This window comes from Equus quagga, chromosome 2, assembly GCF_021613505.1.
Source record: "Equus quagga isolate Etosha38 chromosome 2, UCLA_HA_Equagga_1.0, whole genome shotgun sequence".
NCBI lineage: Eukaryota > Metazoa > Chordata > Mammalia > Perissodactyla > Equidae > Equus > Equus quagga.
Genome location: NC_060268.1, coordinates 158,676,178 through 158,698,615, shown reverse-complemented (window position 1 = coordinate 158,698,615; position 22,438 = coordinate 158,676,178). Strand labels below are relative to the sequence as shown.

Below are 22,438 nucleotides of genomic sequence, written 5' to 3'. Positions count from 1 at the left end.
TGCTTAAAGTTTCTTCTCTGCTAAATAGTTTAGCAATTATCTCTTTGGTCACCATCTACCTCCTCCAGGGATGGCCTGCCAGAGTGACCTGTACTCCTCCTTCCATTTGACAGAGTCCCTGTTAAACAGAAAGAACTCTTGCCATCTTGAGTAATGTCATGATGTACCTTATTTATTTATGGCCCTGGAATGTGGTTTCTTTTCTCACTTTAAATTAGGGCTAGTGGGGACAAGCAATATCAAGGTGGCCATAATTTACCAAAATGCCTGCTTTTCAAAAATCTTAAACGTTCAACATTCCAGAATGTACACAGAGTAAGAGGAAAGGAGACAAAATTTGTCATGATCTTGCAAGGAAGGCTAGTCTTGGGCGGAGACAAGAGCTCATATTTACTCAAGGATTTAAATTTAGATACTGTCATTATCTCCAAGTGAGGCTGTAGATTCCCAATGTGTGTGTGTGTGTGTGTGTTAGTAGGTCATTTATCAGTGTAGTAAACATTTAAAATATATCACAATGTAATCCTGCTTCTAGTATTGCTTTACTTGTTCGTTTAACACATCAGGAACAAACAAGGTTGGTCTGAACCAGCCTCTTCGAGGTCCTGGCTCACGGGCCCATCACTAGCGGGGGGACAAAGAGAAAGAGCGGCTTGGAAGACCGATTTCGGGGAGGAGCAAAGTCAGAGTCAACCCCCAAGTCGCGACCTGGAGGAGGGCGGAGCGGGGCCGCGGCGGGCGCAGAAGGGGGCGGGGCTGCGGGAGGCCAGGAGAAAAGGCCGGCGCGGGGGCCCGCGGTGTCCGGCGCGGGGGGCCGGTGCCCGGTCTGGGCCGGAACTGCCGAGGCGACCTCCAGCGCCAGGCGGGGCCGGCTGCGCCTCCTTCAGCTGCTGGGCGCCCGCGGCCTCCGAGCGCCGGGACGGCCTGGCCTGCGCGCTCTCGGAACCGGCGGCGCGGGCGCAGGCGCGCGCGCGGGGGTGGCAGTGGGGGTTAGGGGCGGATTTTAGGTTTTGTTTTCCTCTTTTCTGTTGCATGACGATTACCAGAAAGTCCCGGGGCGGAGCGACGGGCAGACCCCTCCACTCTGTCCGGCACGTATTTTCCCAGGAGGGCGCGCATTCCTCCCTGGAGCCCACCCCTTAAAGCAGTTTTCAGGGTACGCCTGTGTGGACATAACTCCCCAAAGTAAAAAGCTTGTTTAACTGTTTCGAAGTTGATACTTTGGGAAAGGAGAAACCCTCCCGCGGGGCAGAGATTCCAGGGGGAGTGTAAGGAACTCACGAGTTCTCACGCGAGGAACGCCTCTGTCCTCAAGCCAGTGGCGTCCAGTTTGATAGGGCCAAGACCCCTGGGTTTACCCCTCCCAGCTTTCTGGGTGCCCGCCCGGGAACAGCTTTGGGGCCATGCCGATTTCACCCACTTTAACCTCCTTGCGTCCTGATTTTTGTGTCTCCCATCTAGATCCTCGACTCTGATTCAGAGCTTCTCAGGGTTGGCTGGAAACCACAGCCCAGCCTCCCGATGCAGTCTGAATCCGGCTGGTGTGAAGAGGAGACCCCTTCCCTCTTGTGGGGTTTGGATCCTGTGTTTCTAGCCTTTGCAAAACTCTACATCAGGGATATCCTGGACTTGAAGGAGTCCCGCCAGGTGCCAGGTATGTGGCTTGTCAGCCTGGAGGATGCCCGGTACTGCATCTACACCCCATGCTGCCTTCCTTAAAGCTGCAGAGATCTGGGGCATAGGGCCTTTCAGGAGAGACTTCCCTGCTGCAGGCTTTGTAAATGACCCAGCCTGGACCCTCAAATGAGTTCATTTCTATGCAACTTAAAAACAGTCTAAATCTTTTTTATTTTTATTTTGTTAATAGATGCTTGAGGGAGTAACCTTTCTACTGAGGAACGTTTTTTGAGGTCTTTCATGTTTAAAAATGCTCAGTTTTTTCTGGGTCTGCTCTGGTGGAAAGCTTACTGGACCAGGCATTCCTAGGCATTGCTGTTTCCTGATGGAGCCACTTACCTGGTCTGGGTCTGTGACTCGCCTGTAAAGGTTAGGTATCTTCTTTGTAAGAATGGCAATTAACTATGCCCGATTTTTCTATGGCGCTTTCTTTTGTTTTGAATTCATCAGAATAAAAATAATGTAAACTCCCGAGAGGAGGGACGTCATCTGCCTTGTGCTTACAACAGTGCCTGGCAGGTAGTGGGCCAGCAAGAAATAGTCATTGGAGCAACAGAGCATTACATATGTAAAGTTAAAGAAATCGCTTTTTTTTTATTAGAGTAGTGGTCACTAAAACAGGCTCTTCCTCCCTAAAAATATAACAAATTCAGTTTGGGGTAGATTTAAATAATTCATATAGCTGTGGGTGGATCTTCACGTGTTTGCTGTGCTATATGAGAAGTTTAGTTAAACTCTCTTTGCTATTTTGCATGAATAGCAAGCTGTGATTCAGAGGTAGCCAAGAATGTCAAGTATGCACAGTTTTAATGAGACAACGTTTTGTGTTTTTCCAGTTCTATGTACAAATATATTTGGATGACCTTATACTAAAGCCTTTTGTACAGATTTTCCATCACACCTTTATTTCCTAATTATTCTTGGAAATGGTCTCTTTTTTTCCTTGGAAGGCAGCCATCCTCCTCCACGGTTGTCTGTTTTCCAGAACAGTCTGGTATTCTCCATAGCTCATCTCCATGGGAAGAAATGAATTCACACCCCAAATGCCAGCCTTTCTTACGGATCTCCTGTAGGTGCTCAAGGTGTCATCAGGGGCTTACCTCCTCTGTGAGGGAAGGACTTTATGGTGTATTAACAACAAACCAAAGAAACTGGTCCCGCTGACCTTTGCTGTGTCACTGGTGATAATGCTTCTGACGTGGTTTTTAAAATGCAGTCTCATGGTTGAAGCAGACATCAACAATAATTTCACAGCATGATCTTCTTTAGACTGTACTCTTGGCTTCTGAGGGGTGGGAAATGCCACTAGTCTAGGTTTTCATTTTTGTCTTGTTTTGCTTTGTTTGTCATAAAGAAAAAACTTTTATTTTGACTGCATAAAATTTAGAAATATTTAAACAGTAAAGAATACCTTAAACGAAATAACAGAAGTTAACACCAAAAAATGATAAAACAAGAAACGAATGTCTCGTAAAGAATTTGGCTGGCCTTTGTCCTGATACCTGGGAAATCTTTGGATTTCAGGAATGAGAGGCATGTCTTTGTTATTCACAGTGGCCCCTTGAACCACACTTGAGTTTCTGCTAACTAAGGTGTCTCATGCTGGGCCCCTGGGTAGTTTCAGGGTGGGGTGTGTCCATGCCTGAAAAGCATGATTAGAGGGTTGGGTTTTGAGCCGGTTACAGCAGCCCCACCCCTTGGGCCAGGAGGGAGGCTGGAGATTGAGTTGTTATGTGGATAGTGGTTCACTCATGTCTGTGTAATGAAACCGTGATAAAGCTCTAGACACTGAAGCTTGGGTGAGCATTCCTGGTAATCAAACATCAGTGTGTCGGGAGGGTGATGTGTCCTGAGGACGTGGAAGCTTCAAGCTTGGATTCCCCCATACCTTGTCCTCTGCATCTCTTCATTTGGCTGATCCTGATTTGTACCTTTTATTATAAAACTATACTTGTGAGGATGGCACCCTCCTGAGTTCTGTGTGTCATTCTAGCAAATTATCAAACCTGAGGGAGTTGTGGGAACCCCTAAATTTGTAGCCAGTTGGTTAGAAGTGTGGATGCCCTGAGGACCCTGAAACTTGGGGTTGGTGACTGAAGTGAGAGCAATCTTGTGGGATTCTGTGCCCTTAACCTGTCAATTTGACCTTGCTCTGGGTAGTTAGCATCAGAATTGCTTTCAAAATGATTGCAAAATGTCAACTTCCCTACATTAACCTGTGAATTTGGGGTTAAACTAATAAAAAATATTACGAAGTTGGACTGTGGTGGCGGTGTTTAGGTTTTGGGTTTGTTTTGTTTGGTTTGATTTGGTTACAGCTCACAGCATACAGAGATAGTCCGTATTATTCTAAATGTCTCTATCCATGTCAGACTTTAATGATGGGATAAATAATAGTGAACCCTTTATTGAAATCAAAATACAATACCTGTATTATCTAATTCTAGAAACTCCAATGAAGTGAAAATAATGTATTCATAAGAATTGTATTAAATGAATCTGTATTTTAAAAAATATCTTTAAGCATTTTATTTTATTTTATTTTATTTGAGGAAGATGAGCCCTGAGCTAATATCTGCCCCCAATCCTCTTTTTTTGGTGAGGAAGACCGGCCCTGAGCTAACATCCGTGCCCATCTTCCTCTACCTTTTATATGTGGGACACCTGCCACAGCATGGCTTGACAAACGGTGCCATGTCTGCACCCGGAATCCGAACCGGCAAACCCTCGGTCGCCAAAGCGGAATGTGAGAACTTAACCACTGCACCACCAGGACGGCCCCTATCTTAGGCATTTTGATGCTATGAAACTTCAATGAGAGCAATTGTAGCATCAATTAAATAACAGTTGGACTAGAACGAGATAAATCAAAAGTACTTTTAAAAGAGAGAAAACACAGGCAGATGCCTTGCTGTGGTTGTGACTGTTTAGGAGGCTGCTGCTGGGAACACTGAATCATACCTGCCTGTGACCCTGGATCCCTGAGCCCTCCCAGCATGACCCTCCTCTCTCTTGGGGACCTGAAGATCTATTGGATCCCCTGATATGTCTGAGCCTCTGGGCTGCATGCGGATCAGCAGGAGCAAAAGGACCACTTGGGAAAGGCTGCAACTTAAACTCAACGTTAGCCAGTGTCTGTTGTGATTGTTTTCTTTTCTTAGCTCATTGAGCTTTCTCTCAGTCCACAGAGCCGCCATCCAACTTTCTTGAGCTCTGTTCTCATAGAGGAGACTCTTGTGTTGATAGAAGGAAATGATCCTCTCCATTTCTTTTTCTGTATCGTTGCCCGTCTTATAGAGGTTGCGCTTCTGAGATATAGTTCATGTTTTTTATTCACTTTGGGAAGTTTTTTCTTTATTTCCTAGCAGTGTATTTCCTCCTTAGTCAATTTTCTCTGAGTGATTTTATTCAAACCATCTGTTATTTTCTTCTAAATTTGTTCTCCATTGTTCTGTGGTGCTTTTAAGATTTTTTTTTTTTTTTTGCATCAGTCACTTGAGATTGGAAGGATTTTCTGCATCTTTGAGTGACTTTGTCTATCCTTCAAAGCGAGCCATTGTCAGTCTATGAGAGAAAAGCTGAGGGGGCTCCATTTTCTGTCCATTTTCAAGAAGGTCTGTTGTGTCCTTCAGTGAAGACCTGGTTGGGGGTTTTATCAAGTGTTGCCCAGTACAGAGTCGGTCACCTCGGAGCACTGGTCTCCGCCACAGATGACTTACGGATGTCATTGGCTTGTGTGATTGGTCCAGTCTTCTCATGGCCGTTTCCATGTGCTTCAACCCAGGCAGAACACCTTTTGGCTAGCTCTTTTCCCTTTCTTAAAGTGCGCTGGCTGTTTACTATGAAAACCCCCATAGCAGCACTTACCAGGGTGTCCCAGGGAAACCCAAGGAGTCCTGGGACTGTCTCAAGCTTTCAGACATCACCAGCAGAGCACCCCACAGCAGCTCCAGGACCAGCCGGAAACACATGTTGGGGGCAGGCAGCAGGCCCTCCATGGATACAAAGGGCTCCAGGGCTCTGTCTCCAACTGCCAATGTCCTGGGGGCCACAACTGACCACACGGAACCCTGTGGAGTGTTCTGTCTCTAATGCAGGCAATTGCCTGGCAACCAGGACAGACCATCCGTTGGGCTGGGGGAGGGGGAGGTGAGTCTGGTTCTAGAAAATGGTTCTCTCTAACTTTGCTCTGTTTAGTGCATAAACAGAAAGTGACATTAGGGGCTGGCCCGGTGGCGCAGCAGGTAAGTTTGCATGTTCTGCTTCGGCGGCTCGGGCTTCAGTGGTTCAAATCTGGAACACAGACCTATGTACCACTTGTCAAGCCATTCTGTGGCAGGTGTCCCACATATAAAGTAGAGGAAGATGGGCACAGATGTTAGCTCAGGGCCAGTCTTCCTCAGCAAAAAGAGGAGGATTGGCGGCAGATATTAGCTTAGGGCTAATCTTACTCAAAGGAAAAAAAAAGAAAAAGAAAGTGACATTAGTTGCACAGTGCATTTGGAAAAGCAGAAAGGGCTGACTGGAGCCAGAGACCAGCCGGAGGCTCAGGCTGCTCTAAGCCCCAGCTGGCTCTACAACAAACCTGAGAACCAGAGCAGTGCTGTGCCGCAGCCCTTCTGTGCACACAGCATGTCAGGCACGGGGGAGGAGGGCATACACTTCAGTACAGGACTCCGTTCCCACACCTCGAGGGAGGCTCATTCTCCCAGTTTAAACTTCCTTCTGCCACTGGGAAGCCTGAGCATCTGAGCATGCCTGCGAAGGTCTGCAGGGACCCCTCTCCTCTGAAGGCACCCTCTCTCCTCTGTGTTTGGTCAATGCAGACAGGCAGGTGCACAGGACCCCAAGGTGTCATCAAAGGTAGTAACTGAAACACCAGGATTTCAATCACAAGAGCTCAGGAGAAGTGAATTGGAACTGTCTTGCTCTTAAAATTTCATGGGTTTTCTATGGAGCCAGTTTGTCCCCATTCAATCCAAGTGTTCCTGGATGGAGGCACCCCTTCTCTGGAGATGACACAGTGACCCAGGCTCCTCTCGTGTGGCCCTGCCATTTCAGCTCATGGTCCCCAAGGTCACCCTGGGCACAGTCTCCAATCCACTAAGTCATGTTTGGAAGTATGCCTCTGCCAAGAGAGAGGGCCCTTCTTTTGGCTAAATTTGCCATGTTTTTTTCTTTCCTTCAAACCATATCTCACTCTCCTAGAATCTCTGGCTGACTGAGGCTTAGAGCCTCCTTGTCCCTCCCCTGGGACTCGGCTGTGAGCGACTCGTCCCCAGCCCTTTTATCTACAGGGGAAACAAGAGAACCGTCAGCAGAGGCCAGTCTAGGGGTTCTGAAGGGCATCGGGGTTCAGGCCACGGGTCCCCCATGGATGAGGAGAAGAGAGGCTCTGACCAGGCTTGGTGGGGAGGGAGTTAATGTACAGTCAAATGGCCGAAGTGATATCTGTTTCTTTGTTTACAATTCACGTATTTATTTAAAAAAGAAGTCACCAATTAAAAGTTTATAGCCTCTTTCTGAAAATAAAGAGTTCAGCCATTGTGGGGAGGAAAAAAGAGGCTGGAGAGGATTTTGGTCAGAACTTGAGCTGCAGGTGACAGGAACACAGAACGCGTAGCTGAAGCCAAAATAGGGAGTTCAGGTCAGGATATAGGGGGACCAAGGAGGGAAGCTCTGCAGGAGCCAGGGCAGCACTGGGACCTCGGGGTGGAATCAAGGACTCACCCCTGCCAGGAGTCCCTCTGTCTGTGTCCTGTCCCGAGTCCAAAAAAGGCCTCTGGGGGTCAGTGTGTAGAGTTCACCCTCTCACATTTCCCCTTTAAGGGGGGACCCGCTTGCTGGCCTCTGGCATCTAGGTTTTGAAAATAGAGTTTTAAAAAGAGAAGCTTTTGAGATGTAATCTGCTGGCCCCAGAGGGTAGCGTTTTGTAACCTTTGTTTTTTCTTTTTGAAAAAAAAAATGCTGCTCCTAATTCATAGAAATGATCACTGGTTTCCTAGAAAAACACCAGTAAGGGAACCAAAGAACCATTTCTCGTGGTTTCTTCTCTTCTTTTTCCAGTCCCTTGAGAGACAGCACTGTTTTTGGTCACATAATAGAATGACTGTTTCCAGGCCCCTTGTGAGAGTTCTCCACGGAGGTCCATTTCATTTTCGCAAGTGCAGAGAAGATTGACCAAATGCAGTTGGGCAACACTAGTTTTCTCTTTTCTGTGCTAGTACAGGCTTCTTTAGAGCCAGGCTTTCCACTTAGGACCCTTGAGGGACAGACATCTGAATTTCTTGGGGCTTGCCATGTGTCAAGGGCTGATTTTTAAGTCTGGCATTTCCACAAGCAGCATACCACTGATTTTTCACTTCCACCCCCCGACTCGACCCCACCCCCTCCCCCACAGTTAACATCATTGAAGCAGAAAATGTAATCATCTGTTGTATGGACTTTCCCTTTTTCAGGTATATTTTTTTACAACGGACATCCAATAAAGCAGGTAGATATCTTGGGAACTGTAATTGGAGTGAGAGAGAAAGATGCTTTCTACAGTTATGGAGGTAAGAACAGTTGTGTTTGACGATGAGTTTATGTGGAAGGACCCCACTTAGCTGAATGTTGAATTTGAAACATCCCCAGCCTTCAGAGCAGATGGGGACTCTGACAAACCCCATGTGCTTTCCTCTTTTGGGAGCCCTTTGGAGCGACTGATGTGGACTAAGTATCAAACGAGGCAACGGGTAGGAATGATACTGATGAATACTGTCCAGTGACAGCTGCTGGGGAGTTAGGAGGCGGGAGAATTAAAATGCAGCAGTCTGGGATCACTGGGTGATCAGGGACAGACCCCTGATACCTGAGGACATAGCTGTAAATAGCAAAGGATGGTAGTGTATGTTTATATTGATACCTTTAAAAAGAAAAGGCCAGATTAATATTAAAGTAGACTCTTTAAGAAGGCAGGGAGGTGTGTGAAAAATAATTTACAAGATTTATGTCTAGAACAGTTAAAAAGTAAAAGTCTTCTGGTACTCAAAGGTGTAAATATCCATGATCAGAAAATCTCCCTTCCCGCTTCATGGAAACTAAATAGGGGGTTTCTGTAGTTTGAATACCAGCGAATTGTTACAGTATGATTTTAGTGTCACAGGTGTTGATTTTTTTCAGAGTTCAATGTAAGTATTTTAATATACTGCCTTGTGCAGCTCTAAGATTCTCTGTAGTTAAGAGGCCAAGTTGGACGTTTTGCGGGAAGCTTAACTTTGAATTCCAAACCGTCGCTGTAATTGACATTGTCACTTTTGTGGTATTGCCTTGTATTTATCTTCTTTCTCTACTTGGGGAAAGACAGAAGGCGGTTGAACTGAGTGACCAAGAAGATTTCCCTGGCAGTCTGTGCGTGATTGATAATTTACGGATCCCATATCACTGCATTTCTTCCACATGTATTCATTTTCCTGAGGATGACTGTTTTGGGCTTGTAAAATAACATGTGAGATATGAGATTTCTCATACCCTCTGCTTTGTCCCAGCATTTTTTTTTTTTTGAGGAAGATTATCCCTGAGCTAACATCTGCTGCCAATCCTCCTCTTTTTGCTGAGGAAGACTGGCCCTGAGCTAACATCCGTGCCCATCTTCCTCTACTTTATATGTGAGATGCCTACCACAGCATGGCTTGACAAGCGGTGCCACGTCCGCACCCCGGATCTGAACCAGCGAACCTGGGACACCGAAGCAGAATGTATGCACTTAACCGCTGCACCACCGGGCCAGCCCCCAGCATATATATTTTTAATATTCTGAAACAGATCACCTTGTCAGGCATCCCCATAGTGGATCTCTTCTCTACTTTATTTTACCAAAGATATTGGTTCTCTTTTTCTCCAGACAATTGAACAAGTATTCACTAAGTTCCCACAGCATACCCAGCTGTGGGCAGATACATTATCTGTAGTACAATATGGTACTTCCTCTCCAAATACCAGTGATGAAATAGTAGAATCTTTCAGTTTTTTTTCCTGCTTTTTCTCCCCAAATCCCCCCAGTACATAGTTAAATATTTTTGGTTGTGGGTCCTTCTAGTTGTGGCATGTGGGATGCCGCCTCAGCATGGCCTGATGAGCGGTACTGTGTCCGCACCCAGGATCTGAACCAGTGAAGCCCTGGGCCACTGAAGCGGAGTGCACAAGCTTAACCACTCGGTCATGGGGCCGGCCCCTTTAAAGCATTTTTACATGTATAGTTTCATGTTATTCTCCCCCTAATCTTTTGAAATAGAAAGGACAGATATCATTTCCATTTTGTCGTTGAGAGAACTAAGGCTCAGTTACTTGCTCAAGGTTCCACTCATGGGTCCGATCTATTTACTGACTCCAGTGTGCTGAATAGTCTCCATATAACTCAATTTGATTTTTCTCTTCCCATGTCCCCTCTCCCCCCAAAAATTTAATTTTCTGTCTTTTAGATGAAATAAATGAGGCTGTTTGAGGACATTAGTCCGGGGCCTAGAACCAAGCCGGATATTATGCCTGTGACCTAAAGGGGCTTCACTTACCCCTTTTCCTGTTATAAAACGAGGAGGGTGATGTGTCTGACTCTTCCCCAATAAGCATTTCCCTTAGAGTGGATGTCGTGAGAGCATGACACGTCTGTGGGCTATGGGAAGATGAAAAGCACCGAAGGCTGGAGTAATTGAGAGTAGAAACGCTTTTGCGACTTAAATTCTCGTGAGGCCTGTTCGAGGGAGAGCTGTACTCTTCCTGCTGTCCTCAGGCCCAACTTGTCTCTTGGGCCACCTGCCACATGGCCCCTCCTGCTGTCCTGGGTTCTGCTCCGCCTGACGCACCACAGCCTGTGCTGGGGGTGCTTCCTGCTCACACTGACTTGTCCATTGGTTGAAACAAAAGGCCAGTGGCCCAGGCGGTGCTTCCCAGCTGGGGAGGACGTTGTGAGGCACTGCAAGGATGCTCCCCTTCCGGGGCATTCCAGCAGCCAGACCGCAGGGCGCCAGCAGAGGGTCTCCCAGGGGAGGTTATAAGCCGGGAAGTCAGGGTTTGCTGGCAGTGCCCCAAGCACACAGAGCACCTGGCAGCTACTCAAGCTCAGACCTAGAAGCCTGGGAAGCTACAATCAAGACCATGATGTCCTCACATTTTCTAGAACAAACGTTTGTGTGCTAATATTTTTTGACTTTCCATTCTAAATCAAGATTTTAAACTGGCCAGAGAAGTGGTGTGCCTGGAGGTGTCATACATTTTTTTAAATTCAAAATGTCCTAATTGATTTTTTTGCTTCTTAAAATGATACTCATTATAAAAAAAAATTTTTTTTAAGCTAGAGAAAATTTTAGTGAAGGACGTAAAACACATGTGAAACCCTATAAATCAGACAAAAGCAATGTTTGGGTGAGCATCCTTCCTAATATTTCTAACATGTTCCTAATATTGAAGCAATACAGATATGCCTTATTTCCTCGTTACTGCTACGCGTATTTCTTTCTCTTAATATTTCTGGAATTAGACCTTCAGTCAACGTATATATTGAACATGGGGTTCCTTCCCCATACTCTAAATTAAATGCTATCAGCATTTTAATGTCTTAAAATCATTTATGTCAAAACACATTCTTTAATATTTTACATAAATTAGGTTTTATATAAGATAATATATTTGATTTCTGTTTTACAGTGAGATATGAATATCTTTTAACAGCAATGAACAGAGACCCTCATGATAACTTTTTATGCTCATATGCTATGCCATTGTAATTTATTTAACCAATTCCATATTTATAAACAATTAGGTTATTTCCAACTTCCAGTAACGTAAACAAGATTGCAGTGAACAACCTTATACAGGATGTGTATATCTGTGTATTTGTTCTATTTTTCCCCTCAGGATAAATTACTGGAAGTAAATGTTGAGTCAAAGGATATATACATTTCAAAATTTGATACACATTTCCAAACTTGCTCTTTAGAAATTTGGTATGAAATTACACTCCCACTAATAGCATATGAGGGTATCAGTATTTTTACTATTTGTCATTCTAGTAGTTGAGAAATTACTTAAATTTGCTTCTTTTTTTCTGGGAACTAGTGAATTTAATGTACTGACGTGTTTATTGGCCATTTTTATATCTTCTATGAATTGCATGTTCTTTTTCTTTGCCACTTTGTCTCTTATGGTCTTGTTCTTTTCCTTATTAATTTGTCTGAGCTCTTTATATGTTAAGACACTAACTCCATCCTTTGGAAAATTGCTGTGTAGTATTAGTTTTTAGTTAGTCAAATATATCAGACTTTTTAAAATGAGTTCTGATTTTCAAGGTCTGCTTAAAGAAGTGTCACCCTGCCAACTATAAGCCCAAGGTTAAAAAGTATTCATCTGTATTTTCTTTTCATCTTCTTAAGTTTACCTGTGTTACATTTAATGAAATAAAATCCATCTAGAATTTATTTTAGTAATAGAAGTAATTCTTCTCAGCTTCTGCTTTCCACACATTTAAACCAGCAATAAAAATTTTTGCCTGAGGTTTCTTCTGTATTACATGTGCTTTTATAAAAGTCTAGCTGATGATTTTTTAAAAATCATTAAGCCCACCTACCACATGTTTAGCAACCTCTGTTCTGAGTTTGTCAGAAATTAGGCAAAGAGAAAACGCCTGTCATCCCATAGAAAACACCTCCAAATTCCTCTGTGGTTATAAATCCAAGTACAGTGGGAAGTCTTGGTTTTTTTGCGCTAGGGGTAAAATCATCCAGACCAGTATTGTTTGTGTGACCAGATATAATTATTTTCTATTCTGAAAATAAAACTTGGCACTTCTGTGATGTACTTGGCTTTCCTTACATCCCCTGCAGTGGTAAGGACTGGGCAGAAGCTCTTTCAAAGAGAAGCCCAGGCCAAATGACTTGGGATGCTTTGTCTTGGTAAGTCAGCGAGCTAGAGAGAGAGCGCAAATGTTGACAGAAGGCAGCGCTCTGAGTGCCTCCAAACACAGACCATGGGATGCTCTCTTGTAGGGTTGGAGAGCAAGGCTGGTTTTGTATTAGTTACAAATTGTAACTAATATTGTTAGTACTCATAGAAATTTTTGCACTTAACTTCCTGCAGACACCATTTTTGAGAGAGGTTTAGACAAGAATCATTAGTACCCTTGAGGTAAGGTAAATGAAATGTTGACTACATTCCACTGGGCTCATGTATTACATTGTCATTGCAGACAAGCGGTTCCCAATGGTATATGGTGAGAGATTATTTCTAAAGGTGGAAGGAGAGTTCAATAAGAGATTTACACAATTAGGCTATTGAAAAATGTCATCTTTGAGGATGGCTGAATGCAATGACAACGTGCTAATTCACCAGCGATGCCCACATCTCTGTTCTTCTACTCTTTTGCCCTTCTCTCACAGTGGATGATAGCACTGGAGTTATAAACTGCATCTGCTGGAAAAAGTTGAACAATACCGAATCTTCGTCAGGTAATTTCATTTGCGATGCTTCTTTGCTTTTCAGCTAATCGATGGATTTTATCCCGGGTAGCTCATCAGAACAGCTGTAGTGCTGAATTTGCACATTTATCCACTAGGGCATTACATTGATCAACTTGAAGCCACGTGCCCGGAACTTTGGCTACTCTGCACACGGATGCTATAGGGGAGCCAGTTTTTCTTTCAACCCTTTCTTTGGTGCTCACTTCCTCATAAGCCTATGGGAAGGTGAATAGGTTACTAGGAGTTTCAGCATTTCATTTTTACCATGCCAGTTATTAGGCAAGTCAAGATGTTTTAGCTTAATTGCCAGTCAGGTCAGAATCCCCTTGCTCCAGGCGTATCACTTGACCAAAGAAGGTCTTGAAGACTTTTCCTTCTACATGGTTGCCACTAATTTCTGTGCTACCATGATCCAGATTTTCTAAAATCTGTACACGTACAAACAAATATGCCAGGAATTCTAAGATTGTTGAGAAAGTAAGAGAGGATTCCTTTGAAGTTAGCCATGAATAATATAAACTGAAAAAGAACTTTGAAATTGTATAGAGAACACATTGTAACTCTGAAACAGCATTTGGAATTTCTTGAGAATATTTTAATAGTTCTTAGGTTCTTTTTATAAGTTGCTTTAAGTTCATAATATTAAAAAAAATATTGTGCCAGATTGGTAATCATTTTTGGTTCTAGAGAAGCTACAGAGACTGGGACCTTGTTTTTCTCTATTTTACAGCATAGCAATATGGTGCCATACACAGTGAGGCTATTCAATAAATGTTGCCTGTTCTCATATCTAACATCCAATATCTCTCTCCTTGTGATATACATGGTAAGAATGTGTAACACTTGGAATGGTTTCTTTCCTTTTACCATTATCCGTCAGAATCTCAACTTCCTACTTTGACTATACCAACTGGTGGAATATTCCTTTGCTTAATTTTCTGGTGTATTTACTTAGAATTTGGCTGTCAGTTTCATATGATTTTGGTGTTCCCGTTTCCTAATTTTGGAACATCTAAATCAATGACACTGCTTTGCTTATGAAGCTTTGTAGCCAAAAAAATTAAGGGAGACAACAGGTTTTCATGTGGCTATCTCACAGGCAAGAAATAAACCTGTAAGACTATCAGATATTTGAATTTTCATATATGTCTAGGATATTAAAATCATTTGCAGATTTATGCTTGTTATATTGTCACAGTCTTCGGCAGAGGGTGTAGTTTGAACATGCATACTTGTTTCAGACCAAGGGTTGGTAACCTTTTTCTGTACAGGGCCAGACAGTAAATGTTTTCTGCTTTGTGGGCCGTATGGTGTGCATCTCAACTATTCAACACTGCCATTGTAACACAGAAGTAGCCATAGACAGTACATAAACAAGCGGGCACGGCTGTGTTCTGATAAAACTTTATTTACAAAAACAGATCGTAGGTGGATTTGGCCCAAGGACTATAGTTTGCAGACTCCTGATTTAGACATTGTTTTAATTTTCTAAATCAACTCCTTTTTTTTAAGAAGTGACATCATCAGGAATATGCTATAACTCTTATACTTAGTAATTTTTTGGATAAAATGGCTGTTAATACTGAGAGTGAGATTTTTAAAATATCTGTAAGTAGATGAATAGATAAACAGTCACAGCGGGTAGCCTTAATGGGAAATCACATTGAAAATAAAAAGAGAGGGTAAGAACACAAGGAAAAGCCTGAAAATGGTTCTCGTCACGTTATATGTGAAGTGGTATTTTTAAGTTCTTCCCACTAGCCCATTCTCCCTTTTAATTTAATTTCCCTCAGTTTTAAAGCTTTCTGCTGGAAAGTGGCCAACAAAGACAAATTATTTCAAACAAAATTTAGTCTGAGTCAAAATCATGTTCCAGTCCATTAAGGTATAAGAATATAGTATTAACTCCTAGAAATTTCACATTGAATGTACCATTTGGGCTTAGCTTATGAGAAAAGTTAAGAAAGCTTGGCCCTTAATGTTAGAATTTTAAGAGGAGTTTATCTATCAGGGTGGAATAGGCTAGTTAAAATGAAATTCTGTCAGGCTCCAGCTGTCTCATTCTATTCATTAAATTACACCGCTTGAGCCCTGCTTTCATCAGTTTGGCTCACCCTTTAAATGAAAGCTGGGCCTCTTTTTCTCGGACAAGCCATCAGTCTGATCATTTAACGGTGCTATGTGAAGCATTTATTATCACCTATAATGTCTGAATAATGGCGGTGGAATTTATAAACACGTCTAAAATTCAACCTAAGCAGAAGAGGACTTGGGGATAGGAACACAGTTGGAATAACCTTTTAAAAAGTGATGCTCAAGGGGCCAGCCCGGTGGCGTGGTGGTTGACTTTGCACAGTCCGCTTCAGTGGCCTGGGATTCACTGGTTCGGATCCCGAGTACGGACCTATGCACCACTTATCAAGTCATCTGTGGCAGGTGTCCCACATATAAAATAGAGGAAGATGGGCACAGATGTTAGCTCAGGGCCAGTCTTCCTCAGCAAAACACAAAGGAGGTTTGATGGCAGATGTTAGCTAACGGCTAATCTTCCTCAAAAAAATAAAAGTGATACTTGAGCCAGCCCTGGTGATGTAGTGATTAAGATTCGGCGCGCTCACTGCCACAGCCTGGGTTTGTTTCCTGGTTGTGGAACCACACCATCCGTCTCAGTTGTCATACTGTGGTGATAGCTCACATAGAGAATTAAAACTAACAATGAGAATACACAACTAAGCACTGAAGCTTTAAAAAAAAAGAGTAATACTTGGGTGTTTTCTGAAGAAACCCAGTAAGCTGAGTAACATTAACACTGATTGTGTCTAGATTCCTAGCTGTTGGTTCCCAGGTACACGAAGTCCATGCTCCCTAGGTTGCTGTATCCCTTGGTATAGAAGATGTGTTCAAAGTAATGCCTTTGCACATTACAAAGCCACTGTTATCTAAGTTGTATTAGATTAAAAAGCAGAAAATTTCACCAATAGACCACAAACGAGAGTCATTCCCTAATATATGACAAACCAGAAATAATACAGTGTAGGAAACAAAACAGCCTTTAACAGATGTTGTTGGTTCAGGCAGATAACAATATTAAAAAAGAGGTTACCGTGATGCCTATCTTTCAGCTTACATAAAATAACCCAAAGGAGATCGAGTTGGATATTTATCCCAGAAAATTTGAGGGTATGTGTATATGTTAAGCTCTCATGAGTCCCTAGCTTTTAGAACGCTGAAAGTTATCACCATTGACAAGAGAGATAGACTAAAAGAGTTTGTCACACTTTTGTGTAATAAAATGAAATCAAATAAACCTAAAAAGGAAAGCAATAGAATGGAGAGATTGGATGTAATAAGCATAACTGATAAAGCTTCCCTAAAAATTTTTCAGAAATTAACATAAAGTGTTCAAAAGAGATGAAGGGCTTATACGTAAGGAAATACAGAGAGTAGATCATCTTATATAAAAACACACAGCCTCCCTGGCAATTTAAGAGCAAAATAGAACATTATGGAATCTTTATGTACTTTTAAGGTATTAAACATCCAATGACCGAAGCCCAGTGTGGGAGTCATAAGCAAGCACACATTGAGGTGTCACCTTGTAAAAAGAGAATGATCAGTTAGTTGTTGCTGGCAAACATTCTGACGATATGTAATGAACTGTAAACCTGTTTGTACTTTTCTATTCAGTGATGCCCAAAGAAAGACCTCAAAGAAAACAAAATAATTTTGTCTAAAGGGCTTAATTCTTTTTCGCAATAACTGATATTTATTGACTGTTTCCTGTGGATCTGGCCTTGTGCTGAGCTGACAATGTAAGGATTGACTTCAATCATACACAACAATCTGTGTATGAGGTGGACTCTATTGTTATCCCCATTTCATAACTGAGGCACAGTGAGGTTAAGCAGCCTGCCCAGAGTCACACCGCTCGTAAGAAGTGACCCAAGATTTAAGCCAGGCCTGTCGGACTCCAGTTACCCAAGTGCTGACTTCTAAGCCCCCTTCAGCCCTAGTGATAAAAACCAAAATGTAAAATTATGAAAAGGAGGAGGGTGAAACATTTAATGAGACTACCTAAACAAACTGTGGCATGTTAACATGACAGAATGCTATATTGTTATTTAAAATACCAGGTTGTATAGATTCTGTGGATGCATATGTGTATTTGAGATTATTCTAGGCAGAAAATCAGAACACAAATCATCGAAACACACTATCAGTAACTGTGGGGAATACAAGTATACTCATGGGACAGGCAGCAGAGAATTAAGAATAAGCAGGAAGGCTCTGGAGTCAGAGACTGCCCGGGTTCAAACTCCAGCTTTGTTGCTAACTAGGTGTTTTACTTTGGGCAAATTGCTTGACCTCTCTGTGACTCAGTTTCCTCATCTGTTAAATGGGGCTAATAATAAATAGGCGTGGTTGTGAGAATTAAATGTGCTAATACATTGTAAAGTCCTTACAACGGCACCTGTAGTACCCAAACGTTTGTGGCTATTCTTATTCTTATTATTTAAATAATATAATTTGGAAGTAAAATTTAAGTGATAGAAATTATTTAGAATTGAATGTGCATTGGGTTCTTTTCACCATGAAGTTGCTTAAATTTGTGGTTTCAAGCAGTGTGTTTGTGTGTGTGTGCATGAGAGAGAGAGAGATTAGCCTAGTCACACAACAAAGGTGAGAGATGAGAGATTAGGGTGTTGAACGCCGAGATGGGAAATAGACAGAATCACAAGAAGAGACTCTTGGGCCCCTTTCCCCTTATGCCACACCTGTCTCCCCACAAGAACACTTTAAAGAGTTGTTTAGAGCTGTTGCCACCAAACCTAGCTGGACTCAAAGCAGAATTGAGCTCAGGACCCGTCGAGCAATGCAGGGGTAAGAAAGAAGATGTGGGAGCCATGTGGGAACTCGCCCACTTGGGTTGTCAAATCTTCTAGACTCCGACCCCTTCACTCTGCTTTTGAATAATTACAGCTTATGCCTTTTATTCAACAGAGGATTTCAAAAGGTTACACAGATTGTTTTTTATAGTAGAGAAACTAATCAGAAGTAGAATAAGGAAATGTCTTATGTTAGTCTTACCCCAACACTATCTTATGAATGTGGTGGCGGGATTGTGTTATGCGTTTCTCTCTTTCCTTCTGGCCCGAACAGCTACAGCTGCTCCAAGTACAAGAGAGCGGAGCTTAACCTCCCAGCTTAAGAAGCTGCAAGAGACCATTGAGCAGAGAACAAAGATAGAAATTGGGGACATTATCCGGATCAGAGGTTATGTCCGCACATACAGAGAAGAGCGAGAAATTCATGCCACTGCTTATTGTAAGCACAAGATGTTTCTGCCAAATTGGTTGTTATTCTGGGTTTGTGTCCAGTAAACTCTTGTTTTGCTATAAGTCAGACTTCTGAAAACTTCAGATAAAAAGTTTTGACTCTATTTAATAGAGGAAATTATATTGCATAACATGCTTTCTTGAGAAAGGCAGCATTTCTTATTTTAAAGAGAGACAACAATAAATAAATTGGGAACGAAAACTATTATATGTAGTTGGCAAATTTATTTGGACAAGATAGAGTTTATAAAGTACTTTGAGGTTTTAAGTGTCAACCTATTTAGGGCAGAGTGTTCATATTCTTCAAAATGATGGAGATTTCTTGAACACCATTCAGTCCCTTAACTTTGAAAGAAAACAGCTAATCAGAAATAGGATAGGGGACTGGCCTCATGGCCAAGTGGTTAAGTTTGCATGCTCTGCTTTGGTGGCCCAGGGTTTGCTGGTTCGGTTCCTGGGCATGGACCTACACACCGCTCATCAAGCCATGCGGTGGCAGCGTCCCACATAGAAGAACTAGAATGACTTACAACTAGGATATACAACTATGTGCTGGGAGTTTGGGGGTAAAAAAAGAAAAAAAGGAAGATTGGCAACAGATGTTAGCTCAGGGCCAGTCTTCCTCAGGAAAAAAGAAAGAAAGAAAGAGGATCGTTCTGTATCAGATGAGTAATGCTCTTTACACTGGCTCATTTTGCTTGGAAATCTCAAGGACGGCCCCATTGTCCACCATTGTAACAGATGAGTGAATACACTAATGTGCTTTCTGTAGTCTTGTCTCCTGTTGGCCAAGCCTGTGATCCCTCAGGCATTGCATTCCCCCTTGCAGGATGACTGGGAAACTTTTAGTGCATCTAGACTATAAGACCCCTAGGCACCCCCAGGAAGGAAACCCACCAAGTGCCTTGTTTACTGTGGTCCTAGCAGCAATTTGGACATGGAAAAGAAATTATCTCGGTGTAATTTCTGTGGCGTATTTTCCCCCACGGCTTGTTAGATAAAGTGGACGATCCAGTGTGCAACATTCAAATTGCAAGGATGCTTGAGCTGCCCAGTATCTACAGAAAAGTTTATGACCAGCCCTTCCGCAGCCCAGCCCTAGAGAAAGAAGGGGCACTAAGGTAAGTTATGGCCTGTCACTTCAACACTGGCTGAAGAGGTGGCCATAGCAGTAGGGCCAAGCCGTGGGAGCTCAGGTGCTGGAGTGGGCCTCGGTTCCAATCCTGAACTGCCCACTTACTCACCCTAGGGCTGCAGGCAAGTCCACTCACCCTCTGTCTGCCTCACTGTCCTTACCTGTAAAGTGAGGATGATACTAGGACAGGTGTTCTAAGTTGTGGTAAGGAAAATATATGTGTAATTGGAGTCCCTAAAGGACTGGAGGGAGCAGAGGAAAAATATTTGAAGAGGTGATGGCTGAAATTTTTCCAAGTTTGATGAAAGCTATAAACAGATCCAAGAAGCTCAGTGAGCCCCAAGGCAAGAAATCTGAAGAAAACTTCACTAAGGCACGTCGTAATCAAAATACTACACCATGACACAGCATAATAAAAAGCTACAGAATATTACCAGTCGCTCTCAACCAGGGGCGATTTTACTGTCTTGTGTGGAGGGAGAAAAAAGACAGGAGGATTAAGAATGTATGCATATTTGCTAGTATCTGTATCAAAGAACTCTGGGAGGAGACAGAATCCATAATAGTGCTGCCTAGGAGGTGGGACGTGGGGAGAGGATGGAAAGGACACTTTTCACTGGATACCCTTTAACTTTTTCAGCATGTGTATATATTACATATTCGAAAAAATTATATTAAAAAAACTCTCAAACTGTAGTCCCATATAAAGTAAAAAGTGAAAGTTCTCCCATTTTCCTCTCTCCCACGTCGGTCCCTTTCCCCAGAGGTTACCGCTGTTCCTGGGTTGATGTGTATCCTTCAGACTTTTTCTTCTGTGCGTGCACGAGCATGAATCTTCACCCATGTATTTTGTGGGTTGTCATTTGCTTTTTTGCAACAGTGGCACCATACCTTGCATACTATTCTGCAGCTTGACTTCTTAATCTATCATGAGTTTCTTAGTTCCTCTTAGTTCCCAGAGTTCTCCCTCATCCTTTTAAACAGTCACACAGTGTTCTCTGTACGAATTGCCTTTTATGTCAAAAACAGGCATCCATTTAGTGTTGTGTTTCCTAGGTAAGTTTCTGTTTTATGCACACCAAAAAGGAACAAAGGTGATGGTTTTCTGCAGAGCTTTTTAAAACTTTCCCCCAGCAGCAATCCAAGCACCCTAGACCTGGCCAGTCTCACGTGTTTGCTGAGTGAAAAAGCCAAAGAATTCCTCGTGGAGAACAGAGTGCAAACCTTTTACCAGCAGGAATTGGAAATGGTGGAGTCTTTGCTGTCCCTTGCCAATCAGCCTGTGATTCACAGCGCCTGCGCTGAGCAAGTAAGTGCAGCGTGCCCCCAGTGAGGATTCCAGTCCCTGCCCCGGGGCTGCAGCTGAAGGGTGTGGGTGAGCGGGACTGCGGGATTGTGGCATCAAGACTCCCAGAGTGAACCCAGGGAATAGAGTTATGCTCTATCACATGTCTTTTCTATTCTGGAAAGGTCACTGACCACTGAGAATTTGAAGTGAAAATGGACCTGCTCTTTCCTCCTCCTTGTTTAATCTTTGGGTAGAAAAAGAAAATAGTCTAAGGTTCGTAGTACTTAGTACTCACCGAGATGGGTATTTAATCTCAGCAGGAGCCAAGTGAGGGGGAAGTAGATGAGAAGAGATAATTACCCTTCCAAGGTTATTGAGCGATCAGCAAGATGATTCTTGAACTTGAACCAAGGTTGTTAATGACTTGCTCTGTCTTCTTCTGGATAAAGTGAACCTATTGTGTTTTAAGAGTTTGAATAAAGACCAAGTTGGAGTCAGTCTGATTTATAAGTAAAAATTTCAAGGAACTCTCAAGTAAATGTTTATTCGTCCTGGAAAAAGCTGTCCCCATATTTTTACCCCTAGTGAACTTAAGTTGTTTGATGTTGACTTATTTGCTTGGAATTAAGAATTATTTGAGACCGTGGTTTTAGGCTTTTGCTTTCATTGCAATTCTTAGGTTTTTTGTTATTGCAACACAACTTGTATTTATTTATTCCATTTATCCCACCAGGGAATGATCTCTGCTTAAATGTCACCTTCTTGCCCTCCCTAACTGCTCTGATAGCCACCTGCTTCCTCGCTATGTCATCACCCTGTTTTCATATCTTATGATATCACTGGTTTGTATTTGTTTGCCTGCCTCTTCTCCCGCCAGAACTTAAATTCTCTAAGAGCAGAGGTCTTGTCTGTCTTGTTCTTTGCTGTCTAGAACTAGGACCTAGAACAGGGCTGGCATAAAGTAAGTGCTCAATAATTATTTGTTGATTGAAGGAACAAATGGTGATAGTCCCCAAAAGTATCTCGTTAAAAGTAAGTTTTCTTCCATCCTCCCTCCCACCCACTTTCGCTAGAGACAGGCACCACGACTAGTCTCAGGAACGTCTTTCTGGAGATGTTCTGTGCATATAGAAACTAGAAGTAGTTGCAGCCCTTTTTTACGCAAATGATAGCACATTAAATACCCATCTATACCTAGCTTTTCATTGAACAGCACGTCTTAAAGCCAAGAGTCTTTCTTGGCTGTACATATAGATTTGCCAATATGTAATAGCTTTTGTTACATGTACCGTAATTTATTTAACCAGTCTCTCCATTCCTGGACTGTTTAAATGTTTTCCAGCCTTTTGCCATTACCAACAGGGCTGCTGTGAATACCGTTGTTCGGGAACGGAAGTTATTCTTCGTGATTCTGGTGGAACAGATACCGGGTCCCCATCCTGACCTCCTAGGCACGACCACTGCTTCTCAGTTTCGTTCACGAACCTAATTATCTCTTCCTGGCACCGGGCTG

General features: G+C 42.8%; 1 protein-coding gene across 8 annotated transcripts in view; it reads left to right on the top strand.

Moving 5' to 3' along the window:
- The first annotated feature begins 776 nt into the window (after positions 1–776).
- STN1 (STN1 subunit of CST complex) overlaps positions 777–22,438 on the top strand; it is a 51,463-nt gene continuing 29,801 nt past the window's right edge. For 4 of the 8 annotated variants that reach the window (XR_006887483.1, XM_046653508.1, XM_046653507.1 and 1 more), the window contains exons 1-7: positions 777–1,156; positions 1,462–1,654; positions 8,136–8,231; positions 13,086–13,154; positions 18,327–18,491; positions 19,500–19,623; positions 20,772–20,946. Coding sequence is in view for 7 of the 8 variants with exons in the window: in XM_046653508.1 (XP_046509464.1) it covers positions 1,522–1,654; positions 8,136–8,231; positions 13,086–13,154; positions 18,327–18,491; positions 19,500–19,623; positions 20,772–20,946 (762 nt within the window). In the remaining variant the exon portion in view is untranslated. The remainder of the gene's footprint in view (positions 1,157–1,461; positions 1,655–8,135; positions 8,232–13,085; positions 13,155–18,326; positions 18,492–19,499; positions 19,624–20,771; positions 20,947–22,438) is intronic. The other 4 variants (XM_046653504.1, XM_046653505.1, XM_046653506.1 and 1 more) reach the window with 4 other exon arrangements.